At 38.0% G+C, this 25,425-nt stretch overlaps 2 protein-coding genes across 3 annotated transcripts in view; both read right to left on the bottom strand.

Annotated features, from left to right (window-relative positions):
- LOC149557124 (presequence protease 1, chloroplastic/mitochondrial-like) overlaps window positions 1–25,425 on the bottom strand; it is a 133,985-nt gene that overhangs the window by 28,883 nt on the left and 79,677 nt on the right. For both annotated transcript variants that reach the window (XM_089831845.1, XM_089831846.1), the window contains exon 7: window positions 15,598–15,688. In XM_089831845.1, coding sequence (XP_089687971.1) covers window positions 15,598–15,688 — 91 coding nt within the window. The remainder of the gene's footprint in view (window positions 1–15,597; window positions 15,689–25,425) is intronic.
- On the bottom strand, window positions 21,373–25,095 carry LOC149557125 (uncharacterized). The gene is made up of 4 exons (XM_089785987.1): window positions 24,973–25,095; window positions 21,982–22,361; window positions 21,636–21,865; window positions 21,373–21,520 (listed from the first exon to the last, which is right to left on the bottom strand). Exons 1-4 carry the CDS (start codon window positions 25,093–25,095, stop codon window positions 21,420–21,422), a joined length of 834 nt encoding a protein of 277 aa, XP_089642113.1. The 3' UTR covers window positions 21,373–21,419.

Genomic DNA, 25,425 nt, shown 5'->3' with positions numbered 1-25,425 from the left:
CGACCCGAAGAAGCTAACCACATGGGCGAACGTCAAGAAAGAATTTACAGCAAAGTTCTAACTACTCAGGGATGATAATGAGATAGTAGTGGAAACTTACAATACAAAACAGGGGAAGCATGAAACAATTCGCATATACGCAAAGGAGGCTAAAGGAGCTGGTAGAAAGAATGAAAAGCCAAACAATAGACGGATTGAAGAAAAGGTGGTTCGTCGAAGGGCTACGACCAACACTGCAGAAAAAGATGAAAATTGTACCTCTAGCATCATACATTGATGCATATAACCGTACGATGGACTTAGAGAGCGAACATAAAACCGACAAAAAGAAGAAAGACAGATTTTTGGATTCTGAAGACTCATCCTCCGGAAGCAGCAATGAGGAATCGAGTAAAAAGGTTTGGGCATTATAGAAGGATATGCTACGTATGATGAAAGAGTTTTAAAACATGAAAATGAACCCTGGCCAAACTAGGGAAGGGGAACTATGGTGTACGAATTGCGAGGAGGGCCACACAAGGGAACCAATTTTGCGATATTTGTCAAATTGCGGGACATTCTACCAAGGAATGCCCGTTCAATATGAAAACAAAGGGATTCCAACAAGTGTTACTAATGCAAGAAGTGTCCACCTCGGGAGCAAGAACAAATACAAACAATGACACAACAACCTCAGAAGGGTATCAAAACAACAACCGACAATAACGGGGGTTGTAGCCAGATACTGTACAATCTGATCAGACGGCCAATAATACAATGTTGTGCGTGCAACCTCTAGGGCAACTTTGTCAAAGCCTATACTACAAAGGGAACACCACAAGTGTTGTGCAAATGGTGTGGTCCTAGAGACCATGATAACTCAAAATGCCCTAAACCCAGGGTGAACCTGTTGACCATAGAAAGATGTGACGAAGAAACATTAGCAATCACTCACACACAAGCGAAGAAGACAACATACACTGATCCAGAAGAGGAAAAGAAAAGGATGCAACAAGCGAAAACAAAAATAGGAAAAGAGATGGAGGCTGACAAAACACAAATGAAGGACATTGTCGGCACCTCAAGGAGGAAGCAAGCAAAACAAAACATCATATGACATGTAATGCAAGCTAAGGTTCCCATGAAATTGAACGACCTTCTTCTTGCAATGCCTCAATTACAGACTGCAATCCTAAACATGACACCATCCCCGAAGACAGTGGAAGAGCCCAGGAAGAACACACAAGGTGGAAGCGGATCGACCACGGTAGACCCAATGCTTCTCACGCTGAACACAGTAAGACACCTTGCAGTAGTCAAGATGGGTATTCTTGGGACTATCCTCATAGAAACCATCGTCGATGGAGGGTCCGGCGTAAATGTACTGCCTGAAGAAACATGGAAGAAGTTGGGACAACCTACCCTATGGCTGCCTACATTCCAACTGCTCATCGTTGATCAACATAGAATCAAACCCCTCGAAACTCTAATGGCACAACCCGTAACAATCGGGACACAAACCTTCTTACTTAACTTTGTGGTCATTCCGTTGAAAAGGAAAGGGTACGACACCATCCTTGGAAGGGGTTGGCTGGTGTAGGCAAAGGTGAAATAGGACTGGAAAAGGAACATTTTGTCCATGGAAAGAGGAGGTCGTAGTTTCGTAATTGACCTACACATCCAGATGGTGGGAAAAGAGGCAGCGTCTTCAGACTTCGAAGGCAAAGAAGTAGACGACGAAGGAAACAAACGAATGGAACCCAGCAAAGAAGGAATCCTGAAACTAGGAGGGTCCAATGATGACGACTTAGACTCTGTGAATGGCCTACTCCATTGGCAAATGGAGGACTATGAACTCTTTCCGAGCTGTCACATGTTAGGGGTCAAGAAGGAAATAAGGGAGAGGAAAAGAATAAATTTCCAACGGAATACAAAGAAGTCAAAGGAGAGGCGTGAATAAATGAAACACCTGCACATACATTCAGTGATGAGAAGCCTATTAAATGCGAAGAACCCACGGTGAAGACAGTGAACTTAGGAGATGAGGCTAATCCAAAAAACATATTTGTGGGAGATGATTGGAATCCAATTTTGGAAGTAGCAGCATCTAAGATATTTATGGAGTATAAGGATGTTTTCGCGTAGACATACAAAGACCTAAAAGGGGTATTGCCAAAATTGTGTGTCCACCACATCCCACTAATAGAAGGAGTTGTACCCATATGGAAGCGACCATACCGTATGAACAAAAACTATGCCGCATGGGTCATAGACGAGATTAATCGGATGCTTGATGCAAGCATTATTTTTCAGGTACAAACAAGTGAGTGGGTATCTCCAATTGTGATATCACTGAAAAAGGATACCACTCAAATACGGATATGCATTTTCGCTATCTGAATGCAGTAACAATTAAGGATCCATTTCCAATACCGTTTATTGATCGTATTTTGGAAGAAGTTGCGGGGCATGAAATATATTCATTCATAGGTGGATTTTCCAGTTACAACTAGATATCCATAGCAGAGGAAGATAAACTCAAAACAACTTTCATGGTAGAAGATGGAGTATACACCTACAACAAGATGTTGTTCGGTCTATGCAACACCTCGACAATGTTTCAAAGAATCATCCTACACATCTTTGACAAGATGTTAGTAGGAAACTTCAAAGCATTCTTGGACAATTGGTAAGTTTTCAATTAGGAGGACAAGCATCTAACTGCACTCAAGGAATGTATCGAAAGATGTAGACGGGCACGACTAGCACCAAACCCCAAAAAGTGTCGATTCATAGTACCTCGGGGAAAACTGTTGGGACACATCGTGTGCAAGACAAGATTAAAGACAAATCCTGACAAGGTCCGAGTGATTCTGGAAATGCCACCTTTGACAGATGTGACTGAAGTAAAATCATTCCTAGGACACATAGGGTACTATAGGAGGTTTTCTTAAAAACTTCGCTAAAATATCTTCTCGACAAGCTAACTTGCAAGGGAGAACACTACAAATGGGAAACAGAGTAGGATTAAGCCTTTCAGAGATTGAAAACACGACTAGCCACGGCACCTATTCTGGCATATCCAAACTAAGACAATGAATTCCATGTACATGTTGATGCGTCAAACTACACAATCGGAACAACGCTGGCACAGACAGGTGATCATAGATTGGACCACCCACTGTACTCCACAAGTAGAATATTGTCAAAAGCAAAAAAGAACTATAGCATGACAGAGCGGGAGGCTCTCGAAATGGTGTACATCGTACAGAAGTTCAGACACTACTTACTGGCGACCCCATTCATGTTCTACGTAGACCATCATGCATTACTATATCTCGTAAACAAACCAATCATTCAAAGACGGATAAGTAGATGGTTACTGCTCTTGCAGGAATTCACATTTAAAATTGTGGTACAGCCTGGGAAAAGCCACGTGAGTGTGGACCATCTATCCAAGATCAAATCGGGAGAACCTCCAGAGGGAGTCAATGATGACTTTCCCAACGCACAACAATTTCAGATTGTCATACTACCATCTTGGTACGCGAGTATCGGGGAATATCTTTCAACTAGGCAATTTCCTAGGGAAATGCCACAAAGCGAGAGGAAACTAGTATTGAGAAGTCGAACGTTCCAATTGATCAACGGATTGCTCTACAAGATGGGACCCGACCAGATTTTACGACAATGTGTTCTGGAGGAAGAAATACTGAAAGTATTAAAAGAAGCACAAGAAGGGCTTGCAAGAGGACATATGGGACCAGACACAACTGTGTGCAAGATACTTCCCACAGAATTGTGGTGGCCAACCGTGCACAATGATTTCAGGGAGTGGATCGTTGCATGTGATACATGCCAAAGAGTCAAGAAGCCACTAAAGAGGGATTTTATGCCTCTAAACCCCTCACAGGCACAGGAACTATTCGAATGGTGGGGGTTGGACTTTGTCAGGCCACTGAAGGTAAGCAACGCCTGGAGATGTAGATATATTATTGTAGCAACCAAGTACCTCACAAAGTGGTTAGAGGCACAAGCCCTACCAGACAACTTTGCATTGAGCACGGCAAGATTTATCTACAAGCAAATCATTACGAGGTACAAAATCCGATACAATTGACAAGCGACCATGGGGGACATTTTGTCAACCATGTCATCTAGCTACTCACTAGAGGAGTCAAAATCTACCATTCTCTATTGAGCCTGTACTATCCAAGAGCAAATGGACAGGCGGAACCGTCAAATAAAATCCTTGTTGCAATAATTTACAAGTCTTGCACAATTAAAGGTGAAGATTGGGAGGAAAAGTTGTCAGCGGTGTTATGGACATATCGTACCCCTTACAAAGTTACCACGGGACACACTTCGTTTCAATTAATGTATGGTCGGGAGGCTGTGGTACCAACAGAGTTCATGGTACCAAATTTGCAAATAGCGATTGAAAACAAATTAGGAGACATGGAAAGTCTCAGGGAAAGGTTGTATAACCTGAATAAGCTAGATGAGCGAAGATTACAAGCACAATGGGTCACTGAAGTTTCACAGTGCAAACGCAAGGTATGGCACAACAAGCACTTGAAGCTGAACAAATTTCAACTAGGTCAATTAGTATTGAAATATAACAAGCAGAAAGAGATCAAACCCGGCAAATTCAAAGTAAAGTGGGTTGGACCATATAAGATTCGTAAAGTAGGCGATAATAGAGCAATTAAAATATGGACGTTGGATGGAAAGGAAGTGAATGATCCCGTAAATGGCTCGAAGTTAAAAATCTACCATGAGCGGAGTAGAGACCAGGGAGATAAGGAGACCCAACTGAACAATTCAAACGAAATATAAATATTTAATAAATAGTAAATAATAATAATAAGAGTAAAGTAAAGAATAGTAAGTAAATATTAATAACAATAAAATAGAGAAGATTGCTAACAATTGAAAAGCGTAATCCAATAATGAAAATGTAACACAACATACGGACACCATAAGGCCTTACAAACACAAACATCAAATTATAAAAAACATATGGGCAACAAGAACCATACGAGCAATCAGTAGGAGAAGCAATCAGGAAGTACTATACGACCTCTACAGGCATAACATAAAGACACTGTACGACCATACGGATCTATCTTGAAACAAATTACATACGGCCATAGCACCGTATGCACTTTAGAACCAGTACACTTGAAACCAAGTAAGGGGAAACAATACCATACAAACATGGCAAGTCTTCCATACAACCTCAAGAGACTGTAAAAGTCAAGACAAGCACCGTATGACCAAGTAGGAGGGAGAGAGAGCCACAAAAGTCACGGCCACAAATGAGAAGAACCACCATATGGACAAGGCAGAGCCTCGATACAACACTGTACGGTCTCAGATACGTAATGAAGACTCGTACAATAGACAGGAGTGAGGGAAGAACATCAATTTGTATGTATTGTATGGAGGAAGAAATATTGAAAGTATTAAAAGAAGCATAAGAAGGGCCTGTAAGAGGACATATGGGACCAGACACAACTGTGTACAAGATACTTCCCACAGGTTTGTGGTGGCCAACCGTGCACAACGACGTCAAAGAGTGGATCATTGAGGGATTTTATGCCTCTGAACCCCTCACAGGCACAGGAACTATTCGAATGGTGGGGGTTGGACTTTGTCAGGCCACTGAAGGTAAGCAATGCCCGGAGATGCAGATATATTATTGTAGCAACCAAGTACCTCACAAAGTGGGTAGAGGCACGAGCCCTACCAAACAACTTTGCATTGAGCATGGCAAGATTTATCTACAAGCAAATCATTACAAGGTACAAAATCCGATACAGTAGACAAGCGACCATGGGGGGCATTTTATCAACCATGTCATACGGCTACTCACCACAGAATTCAAAATATACCATTCCCTATCAAGCCCATACTATCCAAGAGCAAATGGACAGGCGGAACCGACAAATAAAATCCTTGTTGCAGTAATTTACAAGTCTTGCGCAGTTAAAGGTGAAGATTGGGAGGAAAAGTTGCCATCGGTGTTATGGACATATCGTACCTCTTACAAAGTTACCATAGGACACACTTCGTTTCAGTCAATGTATGGTCAGGAGGCTGTGGTACCAGCAGAGTTCAGAGTACCAAATTTGCAAATAGCGATTGAAAACAAATTAGGAGACATGGAAAGTCTCAGGGAAAGGTCGTATAACCTGAATAAGCTAGATGAGCGAAGATTACAAGCACAATGGACCACTGAAGTTTCACAGTGCAAATGCAAGGTATGGCACAACAAGCACTTGAAGTTGAACAAATTTCAACCAGGTCAATTAGTATTGAAATTTAACGAGCGGAATGAGATCAAACCCAACAAATTCAAAGTAAAGTGGGTTGGATCATATAAGATTCGTAAAGTAGGCGATAATAGAGCAATTAAAATATGGATGTTGGATGGAAAGGAAGTGTATGATCCCATAAATGGCTCGAAGTTAAAAATCTACCATGAACAGAGTAGAGACCAGGGAGATAAGGAGACCCAAACAAAATATAAATATTTAATAAATAGTAAATAATAATAATAAGAGTAAAGTAAAGAATAGTAAGTAAATATTAATAACAATAAAATAGAGAAGATTGCTAACAATTGAAAAGCGTAATCCACTTATGAAAATGTGGCACAACGTACGAACATCGTAAGGCCTTGCAAACACAAACATCAAATTATAAAAACCATATGGGCAACAAGAACCATACGAGCAATCAGTACGAGAAGCAATCAGGAAGTACTGTACGACCTCTACAAGCATAACATAAAGACACTGTACGGCCATATGGATCTATCTTGAAACAAATAACATATGGCCATAGCACCGTATGCACTTCAAAACCAGTACACTTGAAACCAAGTAAGGAGAAACAATACCATACAGACATGGCAAGTCTTCCATACAACCTCAAGAGAATGTAAAAGTCAAGACAAGCACCGTATGGCCAAGTAGGAGGGAGAGAGAGCCACAAAAGTCATGGCCACGAATAAGAAGAACCACCGTACGGACAAGGCAGAACCTCGATACAACACTGTACAGTCTCAAGTAGGCAACGAAGACTCATACAATAGACTGGAGTGAGGGAAGAACATCAATTTGTATGTACTGTATGGACTGTACAGACCCTAGTAAAGAAATTTATAAAGGATACCGTATGGGCTATCAGGAATTAAGTTGGTATTGTACGATCTTCTAGAAGGAAGGGGCTCAACAGACACAAAAGATCATGGTATCGAGTATCTGAAGCAAACATTTCAGTCGTCGTACGGCCATAGAAGGCACACACAAAGGAGTGTAACATAAGAGTTAGACACCATACGGCCTTGGTTAGCAGTTTAAGAAAAAGAGATCCCATTTGTACGGTCACACGTATCATAAAACCAAAAACAAGGAAGGTAGGTAAGGAGAACACATGTGTCTCTACCAAGGACCATACAGACTATGACAATGAGGACCTTACCGTATAGACTGCCAAAGATGAAAGTGTAGGAATCACAAAGCCATATAAGGAGAATACTGTACAAACTGCCAAAGATAAATAAAGAGCCCGTGTGGTGATTAAACATCAGGGGTAGTCTACGAATTGTAGCTACTCAAGATAAGGAGTCATACCATGAGCCAACAAGGGTTTTCTAGATAGATGTGTGGAGAAGTTGTGATAGGTGAAAGAAAACCTAACCATTTCTTGCACCCATAAGGATAAAAGAGTAGACTGTTATGTAGTTAGCAAGGAAGAGAGCCTAAAAGAAAAACTTTGATGAAGATTTATCTACCAACACAAAAATGAACAGAAATGTGAAGACATTGCCTTTAGGTGTTCGTGTTATAGGAGGCAAAACCACAAGAACAAATAAAAAGAAGGGTAAACAACAAGCACAACCGGTGGCTGCACTAGCACACCTTACACCACAGAATATTTCTTTCAAAGGCGTGAATGGAGTCAAATGCAAGAAATGGTGGCAGGATACTCCTGCGGACCATCCAGTGAAGAATAACATCAGGAAGGCGCAGGTAGAGTGGGCGATACGAATGCCAATTTTTTGCATTCGTGATTACAAGGGTTTTTTGCACACAATGGTAGAGACCTACGACCAGTTCTCTAGAACCAGTTCATTTTCCTATCTCGAGCGTGACTTGGTAATCTCATTCAGGGCACCAGACTCCAAGCAGGTATTAGGAATACCCGGTCAAGAACAGAGGGGAGAAAACTGATAACAAAATGAAGAAGTTAAATCGAGAGGTGAAGGCACAGATAATACAACTTGTATGTGGCGAACTATCACAGGCAAAAAAAGAAGCCCTGATGGACACTTCAAAGGGCAGAGACTCAAGAAATCTATATCCAGGAAAGGCATTGGCGTTGCCTTATGGACTTGGTGAAGAGTAGGCTCGCAAGATCAAGCCGCGTGTCTGATATCTCATTTCCACAAGTAGCGGTGATGAACGAGGAGTGTACGATTGGGTCGCACTACTGGCGGAAAGAATGTATGAGTTCATGACGCTTCAGCACAGGACATTCTACATGGCCCACTATGCTATTGAGTTATTCCTAGATGCGACAATGCAAGATGATTTCTCTTGATAGGCTAGAGGTCAAGCCCGACCCTCTCGTGCCAAGTGAGACTCCTATCATGCAGTGGAGACACTTAGTCACACCTAGCGGCCACAAGGCCATAGTCGGGCAGAAGCAACCCAAATAGGAGTTGGACGCAAGTTCAGAGCAAGGAAATATTGATAGCGGCCGGCAGGAGACATCATCTAACGATAGTGAGATTGACAAAGAGGAAGAGGATGAAGAGGATGATGAAGAGGTGGAAGTCATTGTAGCGACACCATTGCTATTCCCACAACCTGCACTTTTGATGAGAACACATTTGGTTCCTATGGGTATGCACAGTGCACACATTCCAGGATTTGGACAGCTCAGTCAGCCAATAGTGATGACCCTTGTTGCAGTAGCGACTCAGCCAGTTGCAACGACCCCAACCATTTTGGTGGTCATGGCTATAGTTCAAACAGTCTCACCCATCACCACCTACAGCCTTGCTAGAGGAGGTGATGGAGTTACCGACACAGGAGGTTCCTGAGAGTTCTCAGACACCACAGGTCAAATTGGAGGTAGTGGGATCCGATGCGGTGGTCACGATAGATAATGCATTAGCAACTCAGCCGATTGCAGCGACCCCAACCATTCCGATGGTCATGGCTATAGTTCAGACAAAGTCTCACCCATCACTGCCTACAACATTGCCAGAGGAGGTGATGGAGTTACCAGCACGGGAGGTTCCTAAGAGTTCTAGGACACCATAGGTCAGACTAGAGGAAGTGGGATATGATGCAGTGGTCACAATAGCTAATACATTATTGGCTACCAATGAGGGTGTTGCAGCACAAGACTTGAGTGAGTGGGACTTGAGCGCGTACTTGAGTAGGGAATTCAACATTAGACCAGTAACACCGACATTTGTCACTCTCACCTATGAGAGAAGTATCTCAAGCGATGGATCCTCTAGCCCCACCAGAGGAGAGTCATCCTAACGTTGCAGTTGAGCCACCACCCCCATCTCCAACAAGGAGTACTGTGGAGAGGATATTAGAAGCAGTAAAGTCAGCGATGGCCACGAAGCACTCCACATCATTAGGCCCCTCAACAACTATAGGGAAGGATGTCGAGACGTACTTAGTGGACATGGTGACTCGAGGTTGCCAAGTAGTGATTTCAGTACAGACACATGCTTTCGAGGTAGTGATGCAAGAGATAGAGCAAGTTTTGTCATTCATACGGGTTGGTTGTCCAGTGGCCTTCTTAGCATGTTTCGAGGCACAAGGATGGCCGAACACAGAGACCCCTGAGATGCGACAGTAGTGGACTGCTAAGGATCATGTAGTAGAGAACAGAGTTGAGAGCCTTACGTGAGAGATAGTACAAGTGTATGAGGAGGCATACTACGCTCTACGAAGGAGTGAGGTGGATCAGGTAGCAATAGTGAGGGCTCGAGAGGAGACAGCTACCAGATTAGTCGTAATAGAAGCTAGTTTGGCTGCACAATAGTCAGCTTGAGAGAAAGAGCGGGCAGCACTCATTGTTGAGAGGGAATTAGAAAAGGCAACATTTGTATCTTAGTTGGGGGGCACGAAGAGGGAGTCAAATGCAAAGGAGGTGAAGCTCCGAAACATAGCTAAGATGATGAAGAGAGCATTAGAACTTCAAATGCAAGCTAAGGTGAATTTGGATGCCCGGACACAACGGCTACACGAATTGCAGGCACAGCTAAATGAGTTACGGGCACAGAGGACAGCTACTACACCAACCCTACTAGGGACGCACCCCTCTTCTTCTTAGTTTTGACTTGATGTACTTAGTAGTTTAGTTGTCTCTATTTTGTCATCCGGAGACGACTTTTCTTTTGGTGGGGATGATGTAATCGGTAAAACTATACTACAGCCGACAAGATTAGTTAGTGTTCAAAAGGTTGCGTGACGGTTGAGTCACCCCTTTGGGAGTTATATGTACATCGTCCGAATGGAATTATGAATCATGATTGTACTCGTGATTGTGTATCTGCTTATATGAATAAAGTACTATCTTGTTTTGTGTTACATTCTAGTCTCTTAATGCAATAACTATCTATTTACCCTGTACGGTAAACACCTGGACACTTGGATAATTTTGCAAACTAACCCTTGAACCTTCTCAATAAACTTAGGCTGAATTCATAGACAAAGCATGTTGTCAGTAGTAGTCTCTACAGAGATTCAAATGAACAATTTTGCTACCATGTTGGAAAAGGATTTCTCAATGGTATCTTGTCTTGCTGCTAGAACAAATATGAGTAAGGCTTGATATGTGAACTATGGAACATCTAGACATATGAGTTGAAAATATACCTCTGGAGTCCAAGTTAAACTTGGTGATAATAGAATTCCTTTTCAACTACAACAAGATGTTTCATTTGTTTCTAATCCCATGAAGTGCTTGATACCAATTTCAATTGTAATTTTAGAAGATAATCATATATGTAGTTGAAATTTGAATTCAAGAATCAGCAAGTCCTTAACAAGCCAAAAGAAATAAAGCTTGGATACTGAACAAGTAATAGGGGTTAGTTATAAGGCAATCTATACAAGTTACAGGGTGAACTAGTGTTAACTCTAGTTAATAGAAATGACACTCTATGTAAGTTATGGCACAAGAGGGTAGGGCATCTACATCACAAAGCACTGCCTACAATAAGAGAGAAATCTCAAGTCTTCCAAATTTCAATACTGATTAGTAGGGAGCTAAGTCACAGGATTCGTCGAATTTCATCCATGAGATTCAGATTTCAACGAATTTTCTCTTTCCGAATTTTACGATATTTTATATAATATTGTTATTTAATATAATTGTATTTTATTTTAAACTAATATTGAGTTAGTTAAATTATTTAGCAATGTTTAGCTATTTTGACAATTTTGTAAATATATTACTAATATTTAAAAATACATCAATATATATAACTAAAATTTAATGTCGAATTTATTTGCCGAATTTTTACCCTTGCCAGATTTCACTTGAATTTTATGATTGATGAACTCGAATTCGAATTCGAACCTTGTGACTTAGGTAGGGAGTACGTAGAGAATACACACTTAGAAAGTATGATAAGGTTGCTTTCCTAAGTAGTAAGCATAGAGCATATGAAACTCTAAACTTCATGCATTCAAATGTTTGTGAAAAAATGTCAATAACATCAAATTTAAAAAGCACGTATCATATTTCCTTTACTGATGACTTTTGTAAGAAGACTTCTTAAAGACCAAGGAATGACCTTAAGCAAATTCCAAGAGTTCAACACTCTAGTTGAAAATCAAAAAAGGAAGAAGATACCTCCAAGGAATGCAAGGAGGTAGTTATCAAAAGGGAGTTAACTATTTCATACCACCCATACCAAAATAGGGTTTCTGACTAGAAAAATCAATCCATTATGGGGGCTGCTAAGGCTATGATTCATTACCAATACTTACCAATGTTTGTATAGGAAAAAAGCTCATAACACAGCAATCTACATCCAAAACAAGCATCCTCACAAGATCTTTAAGCATAAGATGCAAAAGGAGGCATTCACTAGAAAATCAAGCCAAAAAGAAGTCATTTTAGCATCTCTAGTTGTCTATTCTATATTCATATACATATAGAGAAGAGAACCAAGTTGGAGCGATCCAATAAGAAGGGTTTATTTGTGGATTATAGGAAGATTTTGCATCCAAGAGGTCCCATGATCTCATTCCAGAATGAAAGATGAAATGCAAGAAGCTTTGAAGTTGAGTCTTTATCTACTAAATACCAGTTGTTTCTAGTTCAGAACAACAATCTTCAGAAAGACTTTATCCATTTTTAATTATATTAGGAGATCTCGATGGTTCGATCAACAATCTTCAGAAATACTTCAGCCATTTCCAATTACATTAGGAGATCTCAATGGTTCACATGAACACTGAGAGATTCTCAAAGCATATGAATGTTCCTAGAAGTAGGCCTCCACAGAATTTTCCAACCTACATGGCATTGATGAGTAGCATCCAAGATTTAGAGTTTTCCAACATCCACGAAGCAGTAGATCACATCCATCACTAAAAATAATAGTTTGGCAGGATGCTATGGTGAAAGAGTACACATTAATCATTAAAATTGATGTATGGCACATAATGCCAAGATGAAAAGGGACATTAATAATGTGAGTTCCAAGTGCCTACTCAAAATCAATCATGTTACAAATGGTAGCATTGAAAAGTTTAGAGGGAGGTTTTTGGTGAAAGGTTAATCCCAGAAAGAGGGAGTAGACCATAGTTTGCAGACTCGGACTCGGAGAGTACTCGACAAGCCCAAAATTTTCAACTCGGAAAAAACTCGGCATATACTCAACAAAAACCCGGGGAAAACTCGACAACTCAGAAAGTACTAAAATTTAAAATCTCTTGAAGAAACATATTTTTTTTTGTAGAATACAATTATAAAATGTATTAAATTAGTAATTGACATTTCAATAGAGAAAATGTATAGTTTTATAGCACTAAAATGATGTAAAAAATACATCTAATCCAATGTTTTCCCTACATCAACATTTTTACCTACATTTTTTAACATCTATAAATATGCGAGAGTAAAATTTGAGAGTACTCGCCCAGCAAAAAAACTTGAGAGTACTCGACAACTCTGAGAGTACTCGGAGAGTTTGCAAACTATGTAGACTATGAGGAGACATTCGCTGCAGTCATCATATACACTTCCATTAGAATAGTTGCCTTTAGTTTTATTTATGAGCTGGAAGATACTTAAAATTGATGTTAAGCCAGCATTTAGTCAAAGTACAATTGAGGAAGATGTACATCTAAGCCTCAGGGCTTTTAGGTAAATGGGATGAAATCCCTGTTTACATCCTTAAGACAGCTTTGCATGGACTCAAATAGTCACCAAGAACTTGGTATTCCAAGGTAGATAAGTATTTGCAAAGTATTGGCTTCACCAAAGCAAAGCAGATCCTAATTCATATTATATAATTGTCCAAACAGATCAACTTATTTTGTAAGCTGCTGAGTTTGAGATGAAGGGCATTAGCATGATGCATTACTTCCTGGAATTAGAAGTCCTGGCCAGACCATGTGAGATTTTACATGGACAAGGTATGTATGCAGTTAAGATCTTAAATCGGTTCCAGATAGAGAATTGCAAACCTATGGCCACACCTATGATCACTATCTTGAGCTTCAATGCTAATAAATTAAAGGACAAGCCTCAACATTATGATGATCAAGGATGAATCTATAAAATGTGACTCACAAAGCATTCCACTTAGTAAAAGATCAAGATATTGCATTCTCTGCCACATCAGCATTTGCATACCTAGAGACAGAGAGGCACATTGCATGGTTTCTAGTTGTTTGTGATCATTGTTCACAAACCATTGAATAAGTCCACCTATAGGTTTGATTAAGGAGAACATAACCCTCTGCAAGCTCATCAAAGGTGTTTTATGAACACTCAATCACTGATCACATATTCAAATATCAAAAGACAATGTAAATTAAATCTTGAACCACGGAACCCCAAAGACCAATTGTGTGCATAGAAGGGCAATTTCATAGGATTCAAATTGTTCCAACAATGCACTTTAGCCTAAAATGATTTCACAACAATAAACCATCCCAAAGCTTTTAATAGTTTTTTTTAATATAGGAGCTGTTGTCTAACACATCCCAGTGATACGAAACCATGACAAATAATTTTACACCATTTGCCACAATCATGATGGCATGATCATCAGATATACAGTTAAGTACATTTGTTTTGTTTATTTAGATTATCTGCCATTAATTATGGGAGATGTAATTATTGCTACAGTTCTCTTGATTCATCCTCGGATATTAATGTAAAGGTGCATTTTGAATGTCTCTAAAATGCTTGAACTTAACTCAATAAATGAGATCCAAAACACTTCAACTTCAATTTTCATTCTTTTTCCTTGAGCCATAGCCATAATAATCGCAGCATACTTATATTAAAGACCCCTTTCCTCTAGAGTTCAATGAAAGGAGCTTTAGTACTCCTGAAGACATAATCTCTTTCAATAATTTTAGTAATACAGATTATGGGCTTAGTCAAAAACATTTTATTGAAACTCTGGTAGGACTTACATGTGTAAATGTATCCCTTTTCTTACCTTATATTTTACCTAAGGTATATATTTACCATATTACTAGAGTTTGGGAGGACTTCCAAGTTATTAATATTTTCTTTGACTTGTGAGGTGGCAGGCCAACTCAATATTTCATACCCTAAGCTGATTTTTACAGCCTCCAAGGAGACTAATGATGCCATTGTACAGCATCATTTGGATGGGAAAAACATACTTGGGCTGATTTGCATGGATTATACAGTGAAGATTTGGACAAACAAATTATAAAATCAATATCTAATGGCTTGTATTGACGTTTTAAATGTTTTAAGAACACCTGGGAGAGAAATTTTAATGAATTCTATTGGATTATTGAGCCAGGACACCTTTTCAAAATCTTACATCTGTGATGCCACACTCTATACCAGAATTTTTCTTATGTCTTATTTTATAAGATTGAGTAATAGTAAATAGTAAAAAGATGAGTAAAGAGGATATGCGGTTCAACTAGGTGTGCAGTCATATATCAAATGACTGTGCACAAAGTATTAGAAGCCTTGATTACATTAAATATTTATATTATATACGGCAATGCATCTAAGACCATACAAAAATAGTCTAAACAGTGCTTCTGTCATTGGTTGTACCAAACAAAAAATAGTAAAAGTGCAAACATATTCATAGGAATAATTGCATGCTTTTTAAAACATCCGCTGAAGTGATAAACCACACCAAGCCTTGTTCACTCATTTTATCTTTATTTGATATAAATTTAATTCTCTTACCAATTCCTTAAGAAAGATGTTACTGATAACATCTTCTTAATCTCAAAGTGGCTTGTATGGAATATTAATTTATTAGTAACAATCTTATACCTGATTATTAAACTAAATGAAACACAAAATCTGCATTAAATGCAATAAACTACCTACCACTTAGGATACGCAGACGCATGTCTGGATCATCATCACCATAAAACCATATCCTTGCATTGCTAGGATGATAAAATTTGCGATGGAATTCCTGCATAGATGTCCACTGTTAGTCCAAGTACCTGTTTTATTACAAAATATACATATTGAAACTCAAGCAAAGACATCTTCAAAATGCACCAATTCACACTATCATGTTAATAATAATCATGACCTATTCACCAGAAAATGGACATGCATAAGAATAGCACACAAACTAAGATGAATGAATAGATATCAAAGACAATTTTTAAAAAGATGCACAATTCACTCATTAAAACAAAATCCACTCTCACAAACAAATGTCAAACATCAAATTTTCCCATGGTCTCCTACATGAAGCGTGATTTCTAAAATCCTTTCCAAACAGATCATGACTCCTCATATGCACCAAATTGATTGGTCCCCACCACATACAATCAATCGAGCACTCCAATCTCTTCAATGTGTAATATCATGAATGGATATTTTTCCCCATTTTCACACACAATATTTTTAGAAATACAAACAGCTAATTCATGCAATAACTTTCAGAATTAATCAACAGAATGCCAGCAAATGATAGTCTCAGGAATACTAATTCTTTCCAATTACTATCAGTACATATGTAATAACCAGCAGCAATATGATTTTCAACATGAATATTACAATCAACTCTTCAGTAGAGTGCTAACCAGCTCCAATCTTAAACACACAAAAATGACAGTCAAATAGGAGAATAAGAAATGAAGTTCAAGTACAAGTGAAACACTTGAATGACACCTCTCACTGACAATGGGTTTTCGTCCACTCTCTTCTGACTCAAGGCTTTCTATCCTCTAAACTGGTTTAGCTGAGCTTCCAATTCTTCAAGAGAAGAAATCTGAAAATCAAATCCAATATCCAAGCATAACAAATGAGTCTCCATTCCTTCTTTTAATGCATCAAGTTGTGACTCTTTAGTTTCCCTACTCTATCTTTTGTCTTCTAACCCTTTTTGTCACCTTTTCCCCCTTTTAATTAAAATGACCTCTTTAAATAATTTGTATTCGGCACCAAATAAGTCATTTTTTAATTATTTGTAGTGGACTTGTAATTTCTTAATGTCCAAAAACAGGGACACAATATGTGTAGTATAATGATAACGGTTACCATATCCATGATAACTTCAAAATATGACATTTCACACGGAAACACTTAAAGGACAATGGATGACAAAGGAGTAAAGAAAAGAAAAACTCAGTGACTCCAATGATGAGTTGCAATGTTCCTCAAACCTATTAGATTTCCACAATACTCCTCAAACCTATTAGATTTCCACAATACATGTTTATGTTCTTTTTCTTGGGTCCAATTTTGTAAGCTTTTTAGCATCAACATTTCGGATCACACTACATGATCAATCTTGTTGGCCGGAAGAAAACGGTCAAGCACTAAACACAAAAAAATGTGTAAGAACAAACAACATGTCTCGAAGATGAACAAGGTCATCTAGATAGAGAAAAAACGCTTGAACAACATGAGCAAAGACTCCTTTAAACAAATGGTGCCTTCAAGCAAACAAACAACGCTTTCAAACACAGATTTTAAAAAAAACACCAAAACCCACGCAAAAAATAAATCTTTGACACAAATTTTCTTTCTACGAAAAAACAAAGTCATAATCACACAGAAACCCTCATGCCACAAACAAAGGCACACACCCAATAATTTCTAAAGAATTATTTCGAAAAAATCTTGACTAAAGATGTTATTGTCATAGTAACACCACCTTAGGGGATTGGGGGACATCAGAACAAGGGGACAAGTTTCAAAGTAGGGGGGAAAGAGGGGTTATTTCAGGACGGCAGAGGGATGACAAGGGGGAGATGGGGAGTGTATATACCATATACTATAGATATGGTACTTAAAATGCTAGTTATGTATAACAATATAAAACATAAAGATATAAATCAATAATTGTAAAATTGGATAAGATAAATTTATCAATGTCCAACAAGAGGCCAACAAGAACCCTAAGCAACTACCAACAAAATAGCAGCGGCCCAGCAAACAGTGGGAGCACCAAATGGTGTCTAGGAAAAGACATAACAACAAACAAAGCTCACTACACAAAAACGTCTTGGTTCGACTGATAGGCCATAGAGTTGGAAGTCCCATGACATCTCCTATATCCCCTAGAAGTGCTAGAAGAAGAGTCGCTACTAAGTGGAGAGTCTACAAGGCCTCACGACCTTGGGAGACCCCAAAGGGGAATACAATGCTCGTTTGGTGCCCCGCATGGGGAGAACCACCGTAAAGGGGGTGATGAGCTGGTCGGAGTATTTAGAATTACCAAATAGTTGAACATTCATTGAACATTGAACATTAAAATTTTAAATAGTCAAATAAGCAAATGGAAGAGTTCTGCTATATAATAGATAATTTCTTTATATTATTGAAAGAATGAAATGTACATGTATAGGCAATTACATTGTTGATGTTTCCTAAAGAAGAAATCGAACATTGAAGACTAATTAGAAACAAATCTAAACTACCTAAAAATACAATATTGACCATTAAATTAAATATGCAAATGTTATTCTAATAACATCCAAGGGAGAAGCATATTAACATTTATGACAGTACTATTATTTACTCAACCATACAAACATGTATAAGTTCACCATACAAAAATATTACAAAATAGATTTATAATTAATTTGCTAAACTTGCTTTAACATTCAATAATACAGCCATATAAGAAAATAGAAAGAGAATAAAATTATTATAAAATCCATAGAGCTCAAATAAAAGGTGAATTCTATCAACTATACAATACTACAACTCCTCCATCGTATAATTCAAGTTATCAAAATTCCCTTTTCCTATTCTTTACGTACAACCTAGAAAAACACTTATGTTGGAGTATTCAAAAGACATAGAAGCATATTTAGCACACACCATACAATCTACATAGTCCATCCTTCTTTATTATATGTCACTAACACTACAACATTTCTTCTTCCACTATATATGATATCATGTTATGGTAAACCAATGTTGTTGTCTTATTAAATAGGCGAGATGAAGGATCCTTATGTATATTTACAAAGAAGATGTTTCTAAAAGAAACAATCATGAACTAAAGACAAAAATAGAAACTACCAAAAAAACTAAAGATTAACAAAGATGACCATTAAAGAAACATTATAATATTATATACCCTGCCTTAATGGTCATTGTCTAACTAATGCCTTTTAGTCATAAATTTTTCAAAATATTCTACTGTGGTTGAGACCCTCCCTAGATCTACAAAGTGTTAATGACCAAGAAGCCATCCAGAAAAAAGAAACAAAGAAGGGTGCCCAATGCTTCAAAATGCTTTGCAACAAGAGACAAGAGCCTACCAATGAGATGAGTCTACCACTAACCCCCCCGAAATCAGCAAATCTTCTGACTAGAAATCACCACAAACTTGCAACCTAATGTTGGCTATAATATAGCCAGAGACATACTAAGAGCAGCTCCCACAATTTTGAGTAAATATTGACAAAACTCCAAACTTTGCAGAAGAGAAGGGTGCCCAAAACATATGCAACAAACAATGATTTGAAATTTAGAAAGCACAAAGTAACAAGACTCGGACTCGGCTTGGACTTGCCGGTGACTCGGCAACTGACAAAAACCATCAAATTTAGAGATTTTTTAGGATTTAATGAACATTCCATGCACCCATTATTGAATAAAGCTTAAAGACACAATAACATCATGAAATAGAAGGTAATTTTATCACATACTTAAACATACATCGATTATATAAGTACAAAGGTAAATTGCTAAATACTAAATAGTAGCTAAAGGAAATAGAACACATAGATATATAAAATGATAAATCCATGAAACCCATCAAAATGTATATCAAATCCATGAAATCCAACGCATCAACAATCATCATCAAATGTTCCAATCATATGTTAAGTTAAACAAAAAGTTAAAACAAGACTATAGCTATGGCTCCTAGTCCTCATCCTTCTCCTCATCCTCGTCCTCATCCTCAACCTTAGCCTCAGTATAATCTATAAAATGCCACTTAGTAAGGTGTCTAAGGTAGGTCCTAAATGATTGATTAGCCATAGCATTAGCCTGTGAGGTGCCTCCAGGATCAACTGTAATCTCTACCAGTGCCTATGAGGTGCCACTGGGAACAGTTGTAGCTCTCTGGTCCTCTGCTGCCCTAGCCACGGCCTCAGCCTCTCTGTCTACCTCATCAACCCACTCTAGGTCCTCATCATCAAAGGCAGGATCAGTAGCCTCAGTGATCCACTCAGACTCTGGATTAACCTCCTCTAGAGTAATTGGAGAGGTGTCGCTATCCAAAATCTCCTTGGTCCTAATGTGCAGGTTGCAATGCACAAAGACTAGCTTATTCATTTTTTCCATAGACAACCTATTACACCTCTTCAAGTGGATGTGCTCGAACATGCTCCATTTGTGCTCACATCTAGAAGCACTACTTGGCTGGCTCATTATGCAGATGGTGATTTGTTGGAGGTTTTTGGTTGAAGGCCCAAACATTTGCCACCATCTATCTAAATTTTGAATAAGGAAAAGAAAAAAATATTAGTCTCATTTCAAAATTTGAACTTTAAAGCTAGAAAGTTAGAAACTAGATAGTATATATGTGCATCATTGCATATTGTATAAGGCTTAAGCTACAATTTTGTACGACCTTCTTTGCAAAATTGACTTGAAAAAATGGGCCCTATTGCATTATTATAGGCATCCATCTCAAGCAATATATCTATGGCATTAGTGGCCATCTTCGATATCACAATGTATAGGCCACTAAGAACCTCCAAATTTGCCTTGAAATCATCACGGAAATGGTATGCCGGATTGAGGTAATAGGTTGCTACGTGGATGGGTCTATGAAGCTGATTTTGCCATCTATCAATTATGTCCCAAATAGGGCCATACTTGTCCTCAACTCCTACATAGTTGGCTCTAATAGCCTCCTTGGCCCTATCCATGCCCTCATATATGTAGCCCATAGCGGGCTTCTCCCCATCAGCAACTTGTAGGAGGGCTACAAGGGGCTCAGTGATCTACAAAACAATTAAACGAAAAAACAATTTAGTGAATGATGAAACTTTGCAAAGTTGCACAATGAAAATAAAACAAAAATATCTATGAGATAAATTAATTTATAAAATTTAAAGACAAGCTTTAAAAAATTTAATGACCTCCACAATCTCCTTACATGGCTCCCAAAAACTTTCTTCATCATAAATGCATTTTGTTGCATCTATCCCTGTAGGGGTGGTGGCAAAGGAGGAGGAAGTCCATTGTGCACCAACAAACATGCACCTCAAAGGTAACCTTGAACTCAACAAGGACTTTAGTGTGATAAAATTAGAGGCAAATCTTGTGATACTAGGACAAGCCAACTCCTTTCTCTCTATGTATTCCCTCATAATGTTGAGGAACAAGGCATGATTATAGATGAACTTGAAAAGTTTTTTGGCCTTAGCAACACGTGATTTCACCCATTCAATCTTTGTCAATATCCTCTAACATGAGGTCGATGCAATGGACCACACATGGAGTCTAAAAGATTCTTGGGTGTCTCTCTATCAAAAGTTTTCCTACAACAATTTTAAATTAGTTAGTAAACAATTAAAAATTTAGATGTGTTAAAAAACTTTTAACTTTCAAAATTTAATGAAAAACTAAAATCAAAAATTTAAAAACTTGGAAGATAAAATTTTACCTGTAGCAACATAATTAGCTGCATTATCAATCACCAGCTAGACAATATTCTCTTACCCCACCTCACTTATGACCTCCTCAATAGCCTCACATAAGTATTTTGCATTTTTGACATGTGAGGAAGCATCTATAGACTTCAAAAACATGGTGGATCCTAAAAGTGAAAATAAAACAAAATAATTATCATTGAATAATCAATAAAACAAAATTTTAGTTATTCAATAATACATTAAATTTTAGAGTTCGAGAAGTAGAGGATGATGAATCACCTCTGCTAGAAACAAGAAAATTTAGGTGAGTCTTATTCCTCCTATCTGTCCATCCGTCCGTCATAATGGTACACGCCCTTTGGCTCCAAATCTTTCTATGCTCCAACTCAAGTTTCATCTCCTCAACCATTTTTAGTAAGAGGGGGGCACTCAATTCATCTTCAATGGGGGCTTTAAACCCCACACTACAGATGGAAACCGCATCAATCATCCCATGCCAATAAGGAGTCCTGTTACATTTATAAAAATATTTTAATTAGCATATTTCAACATCAAGTTAATATTATAAAATTGAATTTTAAAAATTGAAACATAAAACAATCAAATATAAATGAAGTTGAAGTACTTGGCTGCTATAAATTGAATGTTGCAGAAATACCAAAACTTGTAAATTGCTCTTCTCCCAGCTTCATGGATCTCCCTATTCCAGACCAACCTCTCAAGTGTGGGTTGTGCACCAGGAGTGAAACGTGGTACAAAAAAATTGTCCAACCTAGATTTTCTGACTCTAGAACGAAAGGTAATACTAGGACTACTAATAGGGGCAGGGCCACTAGCAGTGCAAGGAATAGATGTAGAAGAAGTACCACTAGTAGAAGCACTAGGATGATAGGGGGGAAGGGAAGAACCTTCTCCAACACAACTTATTAAGCTTAGGGGTGTAAAACTAGATACAAAAGCAATTTCAGATGAGCGTGGAAGGGAAGTGGAACCAATATGCGCTAACTATGCTAATTGTTTTTGTCTTAATTCCTTTTCTTGTTCATATTTTTCCAAGGCAACACAACAAAAATGTTGAGCTTCAGGAGTTGCAACTTTACAAGGCTCAACATCATGACCACGTATGCCAACGATACGGTATTTCAATCTATTTATCCCCCCACTATTAATGACCTTACAAAATAGGCATTTTGTTTGAGTTCTATCTCTACCCATAAAGTCTATGGTGTACTTCCAACACTCATCTTTTTTATTGCCTTTAGAGAGCTTGGGCTTTTTAGCTGGAGGAGCCATTATGAGTAAGGAAAAATGTCAAGGTTGCTGAAATAAGACATTTTAGACCAAAAATTACCATTTAAGCATTGTATTTTATGAAGGTATAAAGTAAAACAAAACCCATAAACATACAGAAAAAATTCATCTAAAAAAATCCATAAGCATAGAGAAAAAAAAACATCTAAATCCAAAAAATCAACTCTTACTTCTTTGAAATGAGTTGAGAAGTGTTGAGAAGAGCTCCTATAAAGTCCTTGATGATTTAAATGCAAGCATATAGTTGCTCCAATGTCACAAATGCAAGTTTTTCTCCTCTTCCTTTCAGCTGGTTGCAAAACAATGGCACTCTATTTCTCTTCTTCCTCTCTCTCTCTTTCTTTTTCTCACAATAGAATGTTATGAAAGCCCTTTTAGGGTTATAAGGATAAGAAAGAGCCAAAAAAAAATTTAGAAAACAAACATTTTTTATTATTTTGCCTTAGCCGGAACTTGACGGCCACAGTCGAGTCAAGACAGTCATGACCCGCAAGTCACACCTTGACTCATGAGTCAGCCAAGTCACCTTACTTGACCCGTCGAGCCCGAGTCACAGGTCATTTTGACCTAGCAAGCCATGTTTGACTCACCGACTCAGAAGACTCACCTAACTCACGACGAGTCTCGTTACTCTGAGAAAGCATCATTTTTTAGGAGGAAATTTGACAAAAACCCAACACAATTTTTGAGATGAGATTTTGATCAAAACCCAGCATAATTTTTTAGCTGAAAAATTAATCAAAACCAAACAAAATCCGACACATGGATTACATAATACAAAACCTCATATTTGAGGGAATATAGTAAAATCCAATAGATAATTTTTGAGGATAAAATTATTAAAACGCGTAATAAAGTTTTCAACAATTATTTTTACATAAACTCATCAAATGATTTTTAAGGAAAGAGAATTATAAGTCCACTAGATATATTTTGAAGAAAAAACTATAAACCCAATAGAGAAATCTTCATGCGGCAAAGCACGAGATTTCGCATGGTAAAACAGCATATCCAACTCACAAAAGGCAATTGCACACAACATGAAACATGAAACTCACACAAAGCACTTACAAGCAATATGCAAGTGCATGCAACCCTCGAAAACCAGAAACTTTTGCTCAAATCAAGAAATCGCACAATCAAATCCTTTGATCAGGCTTGTGATTCTCAGCAAAAATCTTTGAAGATGAACCACAATTTTCATTAAATATCTCTTACTCTTTTTATTTTTAAAAATTAAAATACAATTTCTGGAAAAATATTCTGGAACAGAAGAGGCTCAAGTTTTTCTTTAAAAAATGACCAAGTTTTATGAAATCCCATTGACCCGCTCTAACACCATGTTATGGTAAATTGATGTTGTCTTATTAAACATAGGAGATGAAGGCTCATTATACAAATTTACAAAGATGATGTTCTTAAAAGAAACAATTGTCAACTAAAGACGAAAATAGAAGCTACCTAATAAACTCATGATTAACTAAGATGACCATTAAAAGAAACATTATAATATTCTATTATATCCAAGATTCTACTACATTCCATTGGTCGCTGCTTCTCTTGTATCCGCAATCCCTAGAGAAGAAAACTAAAGATTATATAAATAAATTTACTTCACACTCAACCTATGGCCATATAAAGAAATATTAAAATTAATTAAAATTTCCTAAAGCTTAAACAAAAGACAAATTCTTTCAACTAAACACTACTTCTGACTCCATTGTAAAATTAATAAACAAAAAAGTTGTAAAATTATTTCTTGTTCTTCGCATACAACCTAAACATAGACTTCTGTTAGAGTTCAAAAGAACTAAAAGCATACTTAGTGCATTCATATAGTTAATATAGTCAAGCCCTCAATCTCCATTTTCAGTTAAACACTTCAATAAATTTGTCCTCTACTGTACAGATTATCTAAGATTCTATTGTATATCCATTAGTTGCTTCTTCTCTTATCTGGCCTTCTAGCTTTCATTCCACCATTGCTCAATTTGCAGCAACTATACAATCTAGTGAATTCACCAATCTGTTGCCAATGTACAACCTATTCCTCACAAGCTGCCAGTTGATGATATACGGGTCTTGACTGGTTATTAGACTATAATAATATTTGAATTTGCTATTGCTATTCTTTCCTTGCTTGGTGCTATATATCTCCACTACTATTTCATTATCGTCCTGTAGCAATCAGAACTCTTCTATGAACTCTTTTCTAACATCCGCCCATGTAGTCAAGTTTCTGAGGGTCCGCGTCTAACAACCAATCAATTGCCACACCCCGTAGGGTTGCTGGGAACTATCTGACCCAATCGTCCTCGTCCGTCATGCCATTTGCTGTCCATATGGTTTCGCACGTCTTGCAATGTTTGATTGGATCTGTCGTTCCATCACCATTAAACTTTGGTAACTTTTCTTTGGGACCTACCATCGCTACTTTCTTTTGATTCTTAGGTACTTGCTGAGCACTCATGCCGTTTGAGCACCCGCACTGTTCAAAGTACCCACGTTGTTCTGCACAACACCCGCGTTGTTCTACACAACACCCACACTATTCTACACACTCGCATTGTTCTGCACAACACTTGCGCTCTTCTGCACACTCGCGCTGTTCTCTACAACCGTGTTGCTTCGGACAACCGTCCTACATCTAACAACCACATTACTTGGTGAGAAAAAATCTTCCTCAAGCGAAGTTGTTCGATTCCCTTCCTATATCCTTTCATCGGATGTATCGAGAACGAAGAATTCACTCCACGCT

This window comes from Cupressus sempervirens, chromosome 5 (genome assembly GCF_028749045.1).
Source record: "Cupressus sempervirens isolate cs-2001-9-10 chromosome 5, ASM2874904v1, whole genome shotgun sequence".
In the NCBI taxonomy this organism is placed as follows: domain Eukaryota; kingdom Viridiplantae; phylum Streptophyta; class Pinopsida; order Cupressales; family Cupressaceae; genus Cupressus; species Cupressus sempervirens.
Note: the sequence above shows the minus strand (reverse complement) of the source record. Positions and strands in the feature narration are given on the sequence as shown.